The sequence below is a fragment of the Primulina eburnea genome, chromosome 13 (genome assembly GCF_022965805.1).
Source record: "Primulina eburnea isolate SZY01 chromosome 13, ASM2296580v1, whole genome shotgun sequence".
NCBI lineage: Eukaryota > Viridiplantae > Streptophyta > Magnoliopsida > Lamiales > Gesneriaceae > Primulina > Primulina eburnea.
The window spans coordinates 28,761,666-28,774,543 of NC_133113.1; the positions used below are offsets into that span (position 1 = coordinate 28,761,666).

Below are 12,878 nucleotides of genomic sequence, written 5' to 3' on the forward strand. Positions count from 1 at the left end.
AAAGAACTTTTTCCAAGAAGTGATTATTAGCGGTGTCAATTCGGGTTGGTTGGGTCGGGTTGAGTAGCAGTACTATTCAAAAATTGCTTAACCCGAGCCAAACCGAATCTGAACTCGAATCAACCTGATAAACTCGTTGTGGGGTCTTTAGCTCCTAATCGTTATTACAACACAATCTGATTATGGTTAAGTAATTACAGCGGAAAACGAGTTAAAATTTTCTTTACAATGAGCCCAAAAACGTGTCAACTGTAATTATAATACTAAAAATACTATAAAATATAGTCTCGTTGATCTCAATCACAATATAAAAATAGCCCACATATAATCCAAAAAAACTACAAAAAACCAAACTCATATCCTCGGGACATGCCTCGATATATATAAAGATATATACATATATACTGGGATAAACACTAAACCTCAAATCAACTATGACTCCCTCCAGAAGTACCATTTCTGATCTCCTGGTAACCTGAAGTACTTGTCATTGTCAACATACAAATATAACAACAGCCTCCTCTAGGGTGAGCAAAGCTCAGTCTGAAGCAACCACAATATATACCACAGATATCTAAACAAAGATATATGATATGCAATGCATGTATGTCGTGGAGGTATCAGGTCAAATGCTCATCCACTGATCATATGTCAGAATCAAACAAATCGCTATCAAATCAATGCTCGAGCTGGCACACCGGCCTCAATCAGGGATACTCGTATGATAACGTCGACAAAGCGCCATCAAATCACAAATCTCAATCAATCATCGGGGCCACCAATGATTATGTTTTAAGGGTCACATAATGCCAAACATAATATCGTGTTCACAAACCCCAAAATCAAATCCAATCATAACAAGGTATCCAAGGATCATAGCTCAACGTGTATGTCATGTATGACACATTAAATCAATAAACAAGGCATATAGACATATATTCTCATTCCAATCAATTAAATTAATTCAACATATATCATATGATACAGATACCTGTCGTATGTTACCCGATCGCAACATACCTCAATTCTTTGTTTCCAATTGATGTAGCTTTAAGATTTCAGTATAGAAACTCTATCTACATCAATAACACATTCATTTCAATCAACAATATCATTCAAATTCAATAATATAAGTTTCAAATATCTTTTGAAACTTCGAAAATTCATATCAAATTCAAATCATCGCATAATTCCATTCCGACTTCAAACCTAATTTCCTCGTCAGTTATTCTACCGCATATATAACAGCCAAATAATTCTTCAATCTTAATCTAACGAAGATTATAAAACTTATACCTCAAATCGAAGATCTCGTGTCAACGATCCCAGAACTGAAGTCGGTTCGTCGATTGGATAAACCGATAAGTCGCACGATCGAAAAGAAAATCAAAATTCTTATTTCTCATTCTCGAACCTTCTGTCAAATTTCATAGGTAAGTTATATATATATATATATATATATATATATATATATATATATATATATATATATATATATATATATATATATATATATATATATATATATATTATAATATAATATTTAATATTTTAACATCGGTATATCCTTTTGGACCAGTCTAACGATCAAAATTTTGAAAACTCAAAACATAAAACTTCTATATCTTTGAGCTTATTCAACGTTATATCCAAATTTCAAATCATTTGGACTTCATATAGACCAAAATATATCACTAATTATCATTTTGTCCTTAAAATTAATTCATTATTTTTCAACTTATTTAAGAATGTGCCATCAAAATAAATTGAATATTTTTCAACTTATTTACAAAATACCATCAATACTATTTTATTTTCGGGGTCTCACACTCGTGTAACTTGATTTTGAAATTTTTATAATTTTTTTTAAAAAATAAATAACATAAAAAAATACTTATATTTTAATTTAAACACATAATAATAAAATCTCTCTCATATATAAGATTTAAATTTGAAAATCTAATTGTAGAATAATAAAGTATATTTACTAAATCAAATAAACAATTATTTAAAAAATAAAATATGTTCAAAATAAATAATAAATTATGAAAATTTATGATATAAATATACAATCATATTTTTTCAGACATACAATATATAAAAATATAAGCAATATTTTTATATATTGTATGTCTGAAAAATATATTAATTATATTATTTTAAAAAAAAATAAAATTTTCGGGTCAACTCGAACCAAAACCAACCCGATCATTTTTTTGGGTCAGCTATCGGGGTCCAACTCGATCTGACCCGAACCCGAAAAACCAAACCCAAACTTGATTTTTTTCGGGTTGAACCGTGTGGGGTCGGTGGGTCGTGTCTGATTTTGACATCTCTAGTGATTATAAACTTTTCAAAATAAAGAAGAGTCTCGGTCAGTACGTATTTCACGAAAAATCTACAAAATAACAATATATTTGGATGAATGGCGTGTGATGATTAGCTGTTTTAAGAAACTTGATTTGAGACGGTTCATATACGATATGGATGAATAATTTTTTTTAAAGATTTTGAACGACTAGTGGTGAAGTTATGACTAATATTAAGAATTTTGAACGTCGGCCTTCATGTAGGTGTTGCTCTGCCACCATTATGGGCTTTGGGAGTTGGTTTGCGGGTCGGTTTTGCTCTACAAATCTTAGATCCTTGTATGTTTGACAAACGACCATAACCGATAACTTTTTTAAAAAAATTTCCAGCCATATTTCATATAAAACTTAGTGATAGAGTCTTTGTTTCTTAATTATCAAGTTACAGATTCAATCATTGCTTATGTCTTTTTTTTCTCTTTCTTTTTTCTATTTATTTTTTAATTCATATATCAAAATAGCAGTGTAGTCACTCACTATTTCTTATAATTACATTTTGTTCCTCATTTAAATATAAACGACATGAATTATTAAAAATATTGTACATGCACGCAACACGTGCGTCTGTGTACTAGTATATATTAAAAATTAAAATATAATGTTGTTGGACTGACTTACTATTTAAATTCTTAATTTTTTGTTGTTGGGCTTTTTAGCTTTTATGTGATGAGAATAACTCAAACTTTTTTAAAATTTTCGGTATAGACAGTATTATATCGACATTATCGAAATTTTAGTATAACGAGATTTTTTTGATAAAAACGGTATATAAAATTTCGATACGGTGTCGGTATTCATTTTTCGGTACAGTATACAGTAGTTTTTGGAAGAATCGGTATACCGTATCGAATCAGTCCCATTTTTTTTATACGACACTGTTAGACATATATGCTCATTAGATATTTTCGATATAGGTGAGGAAGATTGAGTGGTGCTGGCTGGCGAAGAGTGCAGTCTAGTGTTGAGAGGCGCTTTTCTACCCCTTTTTATGTTTCCGCGAATTTCTTTCACGTTATGAATTTTACTTGTTAAGTTTAAAAATTTTGTGAAGGAAAATATGCTATGTTTAATTTGTCTAATTATGATTTTATTAAGATTTTAATTTATTTGGAATTGCAATTCTTGGATAAATAATTTTCGTGCATTTAGAAATAAAATATTTTAAAGGCTTTTTTTATTATTATTAAATTTTATGTTAAAGTTTGATGCATGCTTCGAAAATTTGGTGTACAGATTTTACTGAATTTTATTTAGTATTCGGCATGTTAAAAAATTTCCTGCATTCATTTAAAATAAAAGTACAGACGTTTAAGGAACAAAAAATTTGTACAAAACTTTTATTTACAAAAAATATATACTATATAATGTAGTAAAATATTTTAGATATAACAGATCTCCAATCATCGGCAACAATGAGAATTCTGCTCAACCTTTATTGTAATGAAGCAGCAAAGATGAAAGCATGATGAACGGTTTACTTAAAAAAAGATTATACACTTTTTAATCGAAGTTATTATTACATTAATATTCTCAAATAAATGTATATGCCAAATTTTTTTTAGGATTTATAAACATTTCAAAAGACACAAAAACTTCTGTGAGACGGTCTCACAGATCAATTTCGTGGATCGAATATATTATTTGAGTCATCTATGAAAAGTATTAATATTTATGCTAAGAATATTACTTTTTATTATTAATATCGGTAGGATTGACTCGTCTCACAGATAAATATTCGTGAGACCGTCTCACAATAGACCTACTCTACTTTTATATTGAACAACCTACTAAAATTAAACTCAAAAGGGTGACTAATGGAAGAAAATGGATAAAAGCAAAAGGAATTCAAACTTTTAGTTTAGGTTTGCATTTAGGGAGATAATTTGAAATTCATAGATTTCGATTATAATTTTATTGTTGATAATAAAACAATAGATAAAATCTTAAAACCATATATTACTTATTTACACATTTGTTAAATAAAGTATAATGAATTTCAAATATCTCCTTCGTTGGGTGAACTTGAAATCCATAATGATTAACGTGAAACACTATATAAATATGTAATGGCTGAATTTGAAGTTTATGGTGTTTCTTCTCTAAAATTATAAAAATACATTTGAAATCCATGAATTTGAACAATATCAATCCAAATGCAACATTATAGTTTATAAATATAAAGAGGATTTAAGTATAAAATAGTCACTTGAGTTTTATCTTAAGAAGCAACTAATTTTTTGAACTTTTTCTATTATCTATTTATCTATCTATCAATCACCTAAAAGGCACCATCTTTTGTTTCCAAAATTGTTCTTACATCAACATTTTTTTTCAACATTGTCATTGAAATTTATTTTTAATATTACCCATTCAAATTGTACTATGAATCCTCACTAATTTCTGTCAATTATAATTAAATTAAACATAAAATTGTGCATTTAATAAAAATAAAAATAATTTACATAAATATGATTATAATTTTACACATGTTGTCATAATTTACTAATCTATACTATCTTATTAAATGTGAGACCCTATAGTAACTACTTTATAGGACACCAAAATATTTAATTTCATAATTACCTTCTTACCCAATATAAAACTTCTTCTAGGTCACTCCATATTTTACATAGAAAAATATATAAACAATTTTTTTTTTTAAATCGAACAACTCTTCTAAATTGAAAATAATCTTGTATTAATTTTATAGTATTATTTAATCAAATTAAAAATAACAATAACACATACAAGACATGTATATCTTTTACTAGTTCTATATAAAGAATCTCTCTAATAGAGACAAAAATAGGGGTGTCAATCCGGGTGGATTGGGTCGGTTGTGCAATACTACTATTAAAAAATTGCCCAACTCAAACCCAACCTGAACCCGAGCCAACCCAAAAACTCTCAACTCGAACATGGACCCGAATCAACCCGATCAACCTATCAACCCGTATAACTTGGTTTTGAATTTTTTAAAAGAAAATTAAATAAAATTTAAATAACAATAATAAAAATATTTTAATTTAAACACATAATAAAAAAACTTCCCTCATATATAAGATTTAAATTTGAAAGTCTAATCGTAGAAAAATAAAGTATGTTTACTAAATCAAATAAACAACTATCTAAAAAATAAAAAAAAAATGTTCAAAATAAATATTAAATTATGATAAATATACAATAAATATTTTTTTAGACATAAAATATATAAAAAATGCAAGGAATATTTATTAATTATATATATTTTTTAAAAGTTTAAATTTTCGGGTCAACCTAACCCAACCCTCTCATTTTTTTCGGGTCAGCTATCGGATCCAACTTGATCTGACCCGAACATGAAAACCCTAAATCCAAATCTTTTTTTTGGGGGGGGTTGAACTGTGTCGGGTTAGTGGGTCGGGTCAGATTTTGATACCCCTAGACAAAAAAGACATCGTCTTTTTTTTTTTTCCAAAATTGTCCTTATATGTAGTACATATTACACTTTTGCTTTGTCTTTGGGTTTTTTTATTTTATTTATTTCAACATTTTAAATTGCAATTCAGTCATTCGGTAAATTTTAAAATTATGATATGACCATCATCAATTCAAATGACCATATTATCTTTTATTAATTTTTACAACCATGACATCATCCTCGTGTATAATATGATTAAAAATCGGATAATATGAAAATTTTGGCCATGCAAATAAAACGTTAGCGGAAGTATGCAACCAACGATTCCTCGTTTATTAACATTTTCCTAACATGATAAGCGTTTGTACTCATATTTTACCTTTAAATTTTTTTCGTTAACGCACATTTGAAGAATGACAATAATAGAGTTTCCTTTAATGATTATCTCAAGTCATTAGATCATAGTGAAGATAAACATGTGATATATAATATAAAGATAAGTTAAGTATAAATAAGAAGTATGATATTATATTTAATGTTTGGTATAATTTTAATAAGAGTGATTAAATTTATATATTAGATTGTAATGACAAAATTAACCTTATCATAATAAATTTTATAATTTCAAATTTGTTGTTTGAGTTTATATTTCTTATCTGTTAATGCGCCGACAGTGTTTGCATGATTTATTTATTTTTACTTAATTTTATATATTATATAATATGATAATTGAGAACTTAATTTTGTGAGTCAAGTCAAATATAAATTTTTAAGGTTAATCGAATGATACTAATAATTTTATTGAGATTTATACAAATCATTTATATAATTATCTCGAGTTCATTTATATATTTATCATATTATATAATATATAAAAATAAATAAAAAAATTTATTTAATTTTAATTTCTACCTACAAGTAAAATGAGAGAACAATAGGGTTTAGGATTTTTATATATTGAGGGTAATTAAGTCATTTGTGATGTTTTTATCATTAAATTAAAATTATCATATCTCATAAAAGGGATATTTTATCCTATATAAAAATATTTATCACGGGCCTATGATATTATCATGGGCTTTCTAAAAAAATACCAAACATGAGATAAGAGAGGATTATTTATCAATCCTTCTCCTATCTCATGTACCAAACTATACCTATAGGCATAGTTTGGTACACATGATAGGATAAACATGTGATATATAATATAAGGATAAATTAAGGATAAATAAGATGTAAGATATCATAGTTAATGTTTGGTATGTTTTTAATAAGAGTGATTAAATTTATATATTAGATTGTAAAGACAAAATTAACCTTATCATAATAAACTTTATAATTTCAAAGTTGTTGCTTGACTTCATATTTTTTATTTGTTTATGCGTCGATAGTGCTTGCATGATTTTTTTATTTTTACTTAATTTTATATATTATATAATATGATAATTGAGCCTTTGATTTTGTGAGTCAAGTCAAATATCAATTTTTAAGGTTAATCGGGTGATACTAATAATTTTATTGAGATTTATAAAAATCAATTTACATAATTATCATTTTATATAATATATAAAAATAAATAAAAAAATATTTATTTGATTTTAATTTCTACCTAATAACATAGATTTATAAAAATCATTTATAAATTGAGGGTAATTAAGTCATTTGTAGTGTATTTTATTCTTAAATTAAAACTATCACATCTAATAGAAGGGATATTTTATCCTTCAAAAAAATTATTTATCAAGGGCCCATGATATTATCATGAGCTTTTTAAAAATGTATCAAACATTGGATAATCCCTCCTTTACCCTATGTACCAAACTATGCTATAGTGTACATGACCGTCCACAATTTTTTGGCATCAAAACTTAAAAAAATTAAATAATGATAAATATTTTTACTCATAATTTTCAAAGACAATGTTGATTATTTTTGTAAATCGGTTAACAATCTCTTTATTTTGTGGGAAGTCTAGCTACCAATTTGTCCTGAAAATCAAAACAAAATATAATAGTTTAAAAAATAGAAAGTGTATAAAATAATTATGAAAATAGGTAATTTAAAAAGAAACAAAATCAACTTACCAAAAAAAAAATCAATTTAGTAAATGGATTGAATTCATACATACGCGGCTGATGAAGTCTTGATCCAGTGGTTAAGGTTGAGGTTCTTAGATTTATTGGTCTCAGTTCGAGTTCCGCTGATTGAGAGTAGTTTTTCCAATTTATTTAAGTAGAGTTCACGCTCAAGTCTTAGAGCCAGTAGTTACAGTATATCTTTGTAGTCATGAACAATTCATATTTGTATTAAAAAAAAAATTACACGTACACATGGATACAATCAGATCGAACTAATAAACATACCTAATTAGAAATGAGTTTGTTTTGAAACCAAAATATCATTCCAGATATGGGAATTTTCCATGGACAAAAATTACATAATAATATCCACATGCAACACCAATCTCCATTGTCTGCATTTTGTCTTGATTACTTCTCTCACACACACGCGCTCTCTCACCTTCTTCTGTTCGAAAAACCAGGCTCAACGCAAAGACTAGCAAACGCAGCAGGTGCCGTCAAAAAACGAGCTCTTCCTCGGCAGTAATGACTGCCTTTTATCTTCTTTTCTCAAGATTTTTCTGGGTGATTACAATGGCAGCCATTTATGCTCATTGTCTTATTTATTTTGCCGTCTTGGCCTTTTTTTGGTGGTACAATATCCTATTGAAAAGAGCGCAAAATAGTTTAGTAAACTTGATTTTCCATACTTGGTTGTCGCTTGTCATTCCCCACGCTTCCTGAAAATCTGTAGTACTGAATGATCTCTTGAAGCACTCTAGAAAAACAAGAGGGGCAACTGGCAAGTGGAATGCTGCTGTATTTTGAGTTCCATTTTGTGGTCTTGAATCTGTAATACTGAATTAACTCTTTCTTGTTTTAGTGTTTCTTTACCTTTTTCAAAAATAAATAAATAAATAAATTGAGCAAGGATTTCTTCCATGTTTCCTCCTTTTTGGTTGGGTTATAGAGTAGCAGTGTGTAGAATGCGATGATGGCCTCCTTTTGAGCCTCTTTTGGTATGCAGTGTGGTCTCTCTTGCTTGTTTTACTCGCTCTGTATAAAGCATTACTGATAGGTCTTCGATATAGTTTGATAGCTTCGAAACTGCACTAGCAGTAGCATCTTTACAGGCTTTGTTTGTCAAAAGCTTTCGAATATCAGAAAAGGTTGATGGTCCCTTTTCATTTAAGAAATTTTTTCTTTCTTTCCTTTGTTTTCTCCTCTTGCTTGTGTGACTTGCTTTATCTGAACTTCCATTGCTAGTTGGTTTTCAATGTTTTCTTGTTTCGCTTTCATTCACTTGACCACCCCCCGCTCATACTTGTCATTTCTTCCTGTCTTCCTTCTTTTCGTTTCATAGTTGAATGTGCTGTGCGTGTATAATTTGTAGCCGCATTTCGCATAATCTTCTGTGATAACGAGGGATTCTTAATTTGTAAAATGCGCTGAATGGTTTTCAAAATTTCCAAGTGTTCGCACTAGCCAAGAGGCAAACGCCTGTACACTAGGGGCTAGAATGGTCCATTCTCGTGACCATATTGATTAGTACTGGGTATGAAGCAGTCCATGATGCTCGAGTAATCAGTGCTGCAGAAAGACACGCACTTTTATAGTCTATTTTGGTCATACAAGAAAAGAGTGCAGCATACTTAAAATCATGTTGCTTGAGTTTAACCGTGTATTCTACCCGAATGGAGTTAATGTCTCCTTTCAGCTGTGTGACTTGTTCAATTTGAACAGCAGAATGTGTCTTAAATGATCCACTTTGGCTACTTATAGTGCAATAAATTTCTTCGGATTTCAATATTTTCTCTCTTTTTCTGCCCTTTAGCTTGTGTTATTCATGTACTGTTGCAGATCTTGTGGGACAGAAGCATTCAAGTTTCTCTTTTTTTTTGCCAGGAAACATTCAAGTTCTGTGAATGTCAATTTGATAATGTGGCCAGAGAGTATTTGAGCTATGCAGACTCCTAAAACAAGGTGACTTTCTTGTAGCTTTTAGAGAGTGATCATTTTATTAAAATAACTGTCATTCTGGCAAGTCTTATGTGGGAATTATTTAGTTGAAAGATCACATTTTAGTCCTTCAAATGTGTGAGATATTTGTTAAAATTTGGATAAGATCTCAAACTGAAATCCAGTCTACATACCTATGAACAAGAATATGTATGGATCTATATGCAAAAAATTTAAAAACAAGAACAAATTCTAACCTTTCAGCCGTTTATATTGGATTTGAAACAGCTCCTCATAAAATTTCAGAAACACACGTTTCATCTAAACCTCATTCAATTGTTGAAATGGCAATTACATTGGTTTAGTGATCTCATATATGTCACAATTTGTTTTAATTATCTCATGGTAAATCTCGATGTGGTAAGGTTTTTAGTGTAATCCAAACATTTGACTTATTTCCTTAAATATGTGATGTTTCTCATTTTTAACATAATAAATATATTGACTATAAATGAATTATTTTACGAACTTTAATAGAACAGTTCACAATATTTACTTGAATTTGTGATAATTATGCTGCATTAGGCAATTCCTTCGATTTTCGCTTGTTTGTTTAGTCGATATTGTTTTCTTAAGAAAAGCAGCTGCATGGTATACCCTTCATAAGCCTGAGATTCTCTTGCTTGATCCAAATGGCCTTTCCATTCTACTGCTAATATGAAAAGAACTTTTTCTATATCAACTACTTGTGCTCTTTAGTCACATGTTCTATTGTTTCTTCCTTGAGTCTAAACTACAATCCTAAGGGAATGTGATCTCAATATTGACATAGTTACGTACTAACGTGCAAAATCGCGCATACCAGTGGTGATCTTTTTTGGAATAATCATTTACGTGGATTTTGTGCTTCTTTGCTGTAATGCTTTATCATTCTAATGTACCTGGCCAGCTAACTGATCCAAAGATTTATATATATATAGGCATTATTGTTTTCATGTGAACATGTGATGTCCTAACTTCAAACAACATTTTGACCTTCAAAACGTTTCAGATTTAATTTCAATTTTCTTGATGCAGAAACAGCCCCTCTGGAGGGGGCCTAAGAGGACTTCTCCTCGGTCTACTTCCTCAGAAGCATTTCAAAAGAACTCAAGCCCTCGAGCTGCGTCTTCTGAAGGATCCCTAAAGAGTTCTCCAGGAGTCAAAAGCCCAACGGCTCGATATGCAGACCACATTGGATCATCTTCCAACTTAGCCAGTAGAGCACTGAAAGAGAGAAGTCCTAAAGTTGCAGATCGTAAGTCATCTAGGAGTCCAGTCTCTGAGGTATACAAAGTATATCTTACGGATAGTGTTATATTTTGTGATTGTTAAGACCATGATAGTTTGGCTCGTATTAGTCTGAATCATATTATTTGCTGCGTCAATTTGTCTTTCCTTTTCCATTCAACTCTACGGTGGCCATTATTTGAAATTCTGGATCTGCTAATATATCTGAAGATTTTTTCTTGAAGTCAAAAGTCTTTATTTTTGTGAATTTCAGAGTAAGCATCCCGGCGAAGTTTCTGAACTCGAGTCTCAGATTTGTCAGCTGGAGACTGATCTTAAAACCGTGAAGGACCAATTAAGCTCCACTGAGGCATCAAAGGACGAAGCACGGAAAACTGGTGAGGAATCAAACAAACAGCTCTTAGCCCTGTCTGAAATGCTCGAGGGTTCTCAGAATCTACTTTTAGAGCAGTCGGCTACTGAGGAAGTTCATAAGCTAGTGCTTCGCGGGGCATTAGAAGGACATGATCTGGCATTAAAATATGAACTCGAGGCCATCCAAAAACAGTATTCGCATGATTTATCAGCACTAGCTTCTGCTCTTAAGGAGATTAAACAACTTAAATTCCAGCTTGAAATAGTCTCCGAGTCTAAAGCAACTCAGACCAAGCATTCAGAATCTACACGACAAGATTCTGATGCACTGAAAGAACACTTGGGAGAGGCTCACTTACTCGTTGAAGACATGAAGAAACAGCTAAAAGAATGCAAAGATTCTGAAACACATGCACAAAAGCGAGTGGTAGAAACTCTGACTCAGCTTGAAGTTGCTAAAATGATGGTGGAAACACTTAAGTCCGATGGACATAAGACAACGGAAGCATATGAGGATGTAGCTTCTGAGCTTGGCCAGTCGAAGGTTCAAGTTAAATTCTTGGAAGAACTTGTGAGCAAACTCAAGGTTGATATTTGTAACAGAGACTTTGAAAATCAAAAGGAAGATAGTGAGTCTGAAATTGTCAGAAACAGAACCGGGGAAGAATCCATTGAGGCAGAGTTTGCTTATGTGAAAATTGAAGTTGAACAATTAAGCTCAGCTTTAGAAGCTGCTAAGATGAGATTGTTAGAGTAGATGTCCTGCAAGTCAACGGTTGGCTAGGGATTTTATTGACTCAGTTGTAATAAACAATCTTTATTTTAATATAACTTAACTTTGTATGGTCTTGTTATACTTTATCTGTATACCTATGCAAATAACATAGATAAAGTCCTTGATTATGCTTTAATACAAATGAATCGTAATTCGATGTTGAAACTCATTTGTAAACACTGCATATTCTAAATCTGTTCCTAGTCGAGTCAGCCGCCTAAAACAGGGATAAAGGCCGCTTGAGCTCGAGACTAGCATCTGTGATGTTGTGTACTGCGTTTCTTGGTAAGGGCATAGAGATGTCCAAACATGCAGATGGGTAGTCATATGATGATTATACCGAACAACCCTCCTTCGAATTTTCCAAGTGGTTATCATTCATCGAGAGGATAAGTCCGTGGTTATGATTGTACACCATTAGTCCTTACGACCCGGGACAACACCGAGGCTCTATATGCTATGGCTGTGCTTTGACTCGTTTACCGGCTCCAGGAGAGTCATTAGGTGGCGAGGTTGGGTACAGTTGCGACACATATAGGAGCCAGTGCATTGTAGTCGGGGATTCACCGCTCACCTACGGTTGTGGATATCCTGTGTGATCTGATGAAATAATAGTGCATGGAATCTTTGGCCAGAGTATGAGATGTACGTTGGAGAAGGAGTTCTCCAAT

General features: G+C 30.9%; 1 protein-coding gene across 1 annotated transcript; it reads left to right on the plus strand.

The window, feature by feature from the left end:
• Positions 1-10,190: 10,190 nt before the first annotated feature.
• On the plus strand, positions 10,191-12,189 carry LOC140810447 (interactor of constitutive active ROPs 3-like). Its single transcript, XM_073168302.1, has 3 exons — positions 10,191-10,208; positions 10,866-11,114; positions 11,332-12,189. The coding sequence occupies exons 1-3, from the start codon at positions 10,191-10,193 to the stop codon at positions 12,187-12,189; spliced, it is 1,125 nt and encodes a 374-aa protein (XP_073024403.1).
• Positions 12,190-12,878: the final 689 nt, after the last annotated feature.

Bases quoted from the DNA above. Each gene is read 5' to 3' on its own strand.
- LOC140810447 (XM_073168302.1), top strand. The intron at 11,115-11,331 runs GTATACAAAGTA...TGTGAATTTCAG, and splicing joins CTAGGAGTCCAGTCTCTGAG to AGTAAGCATCCCGGCGAAGT.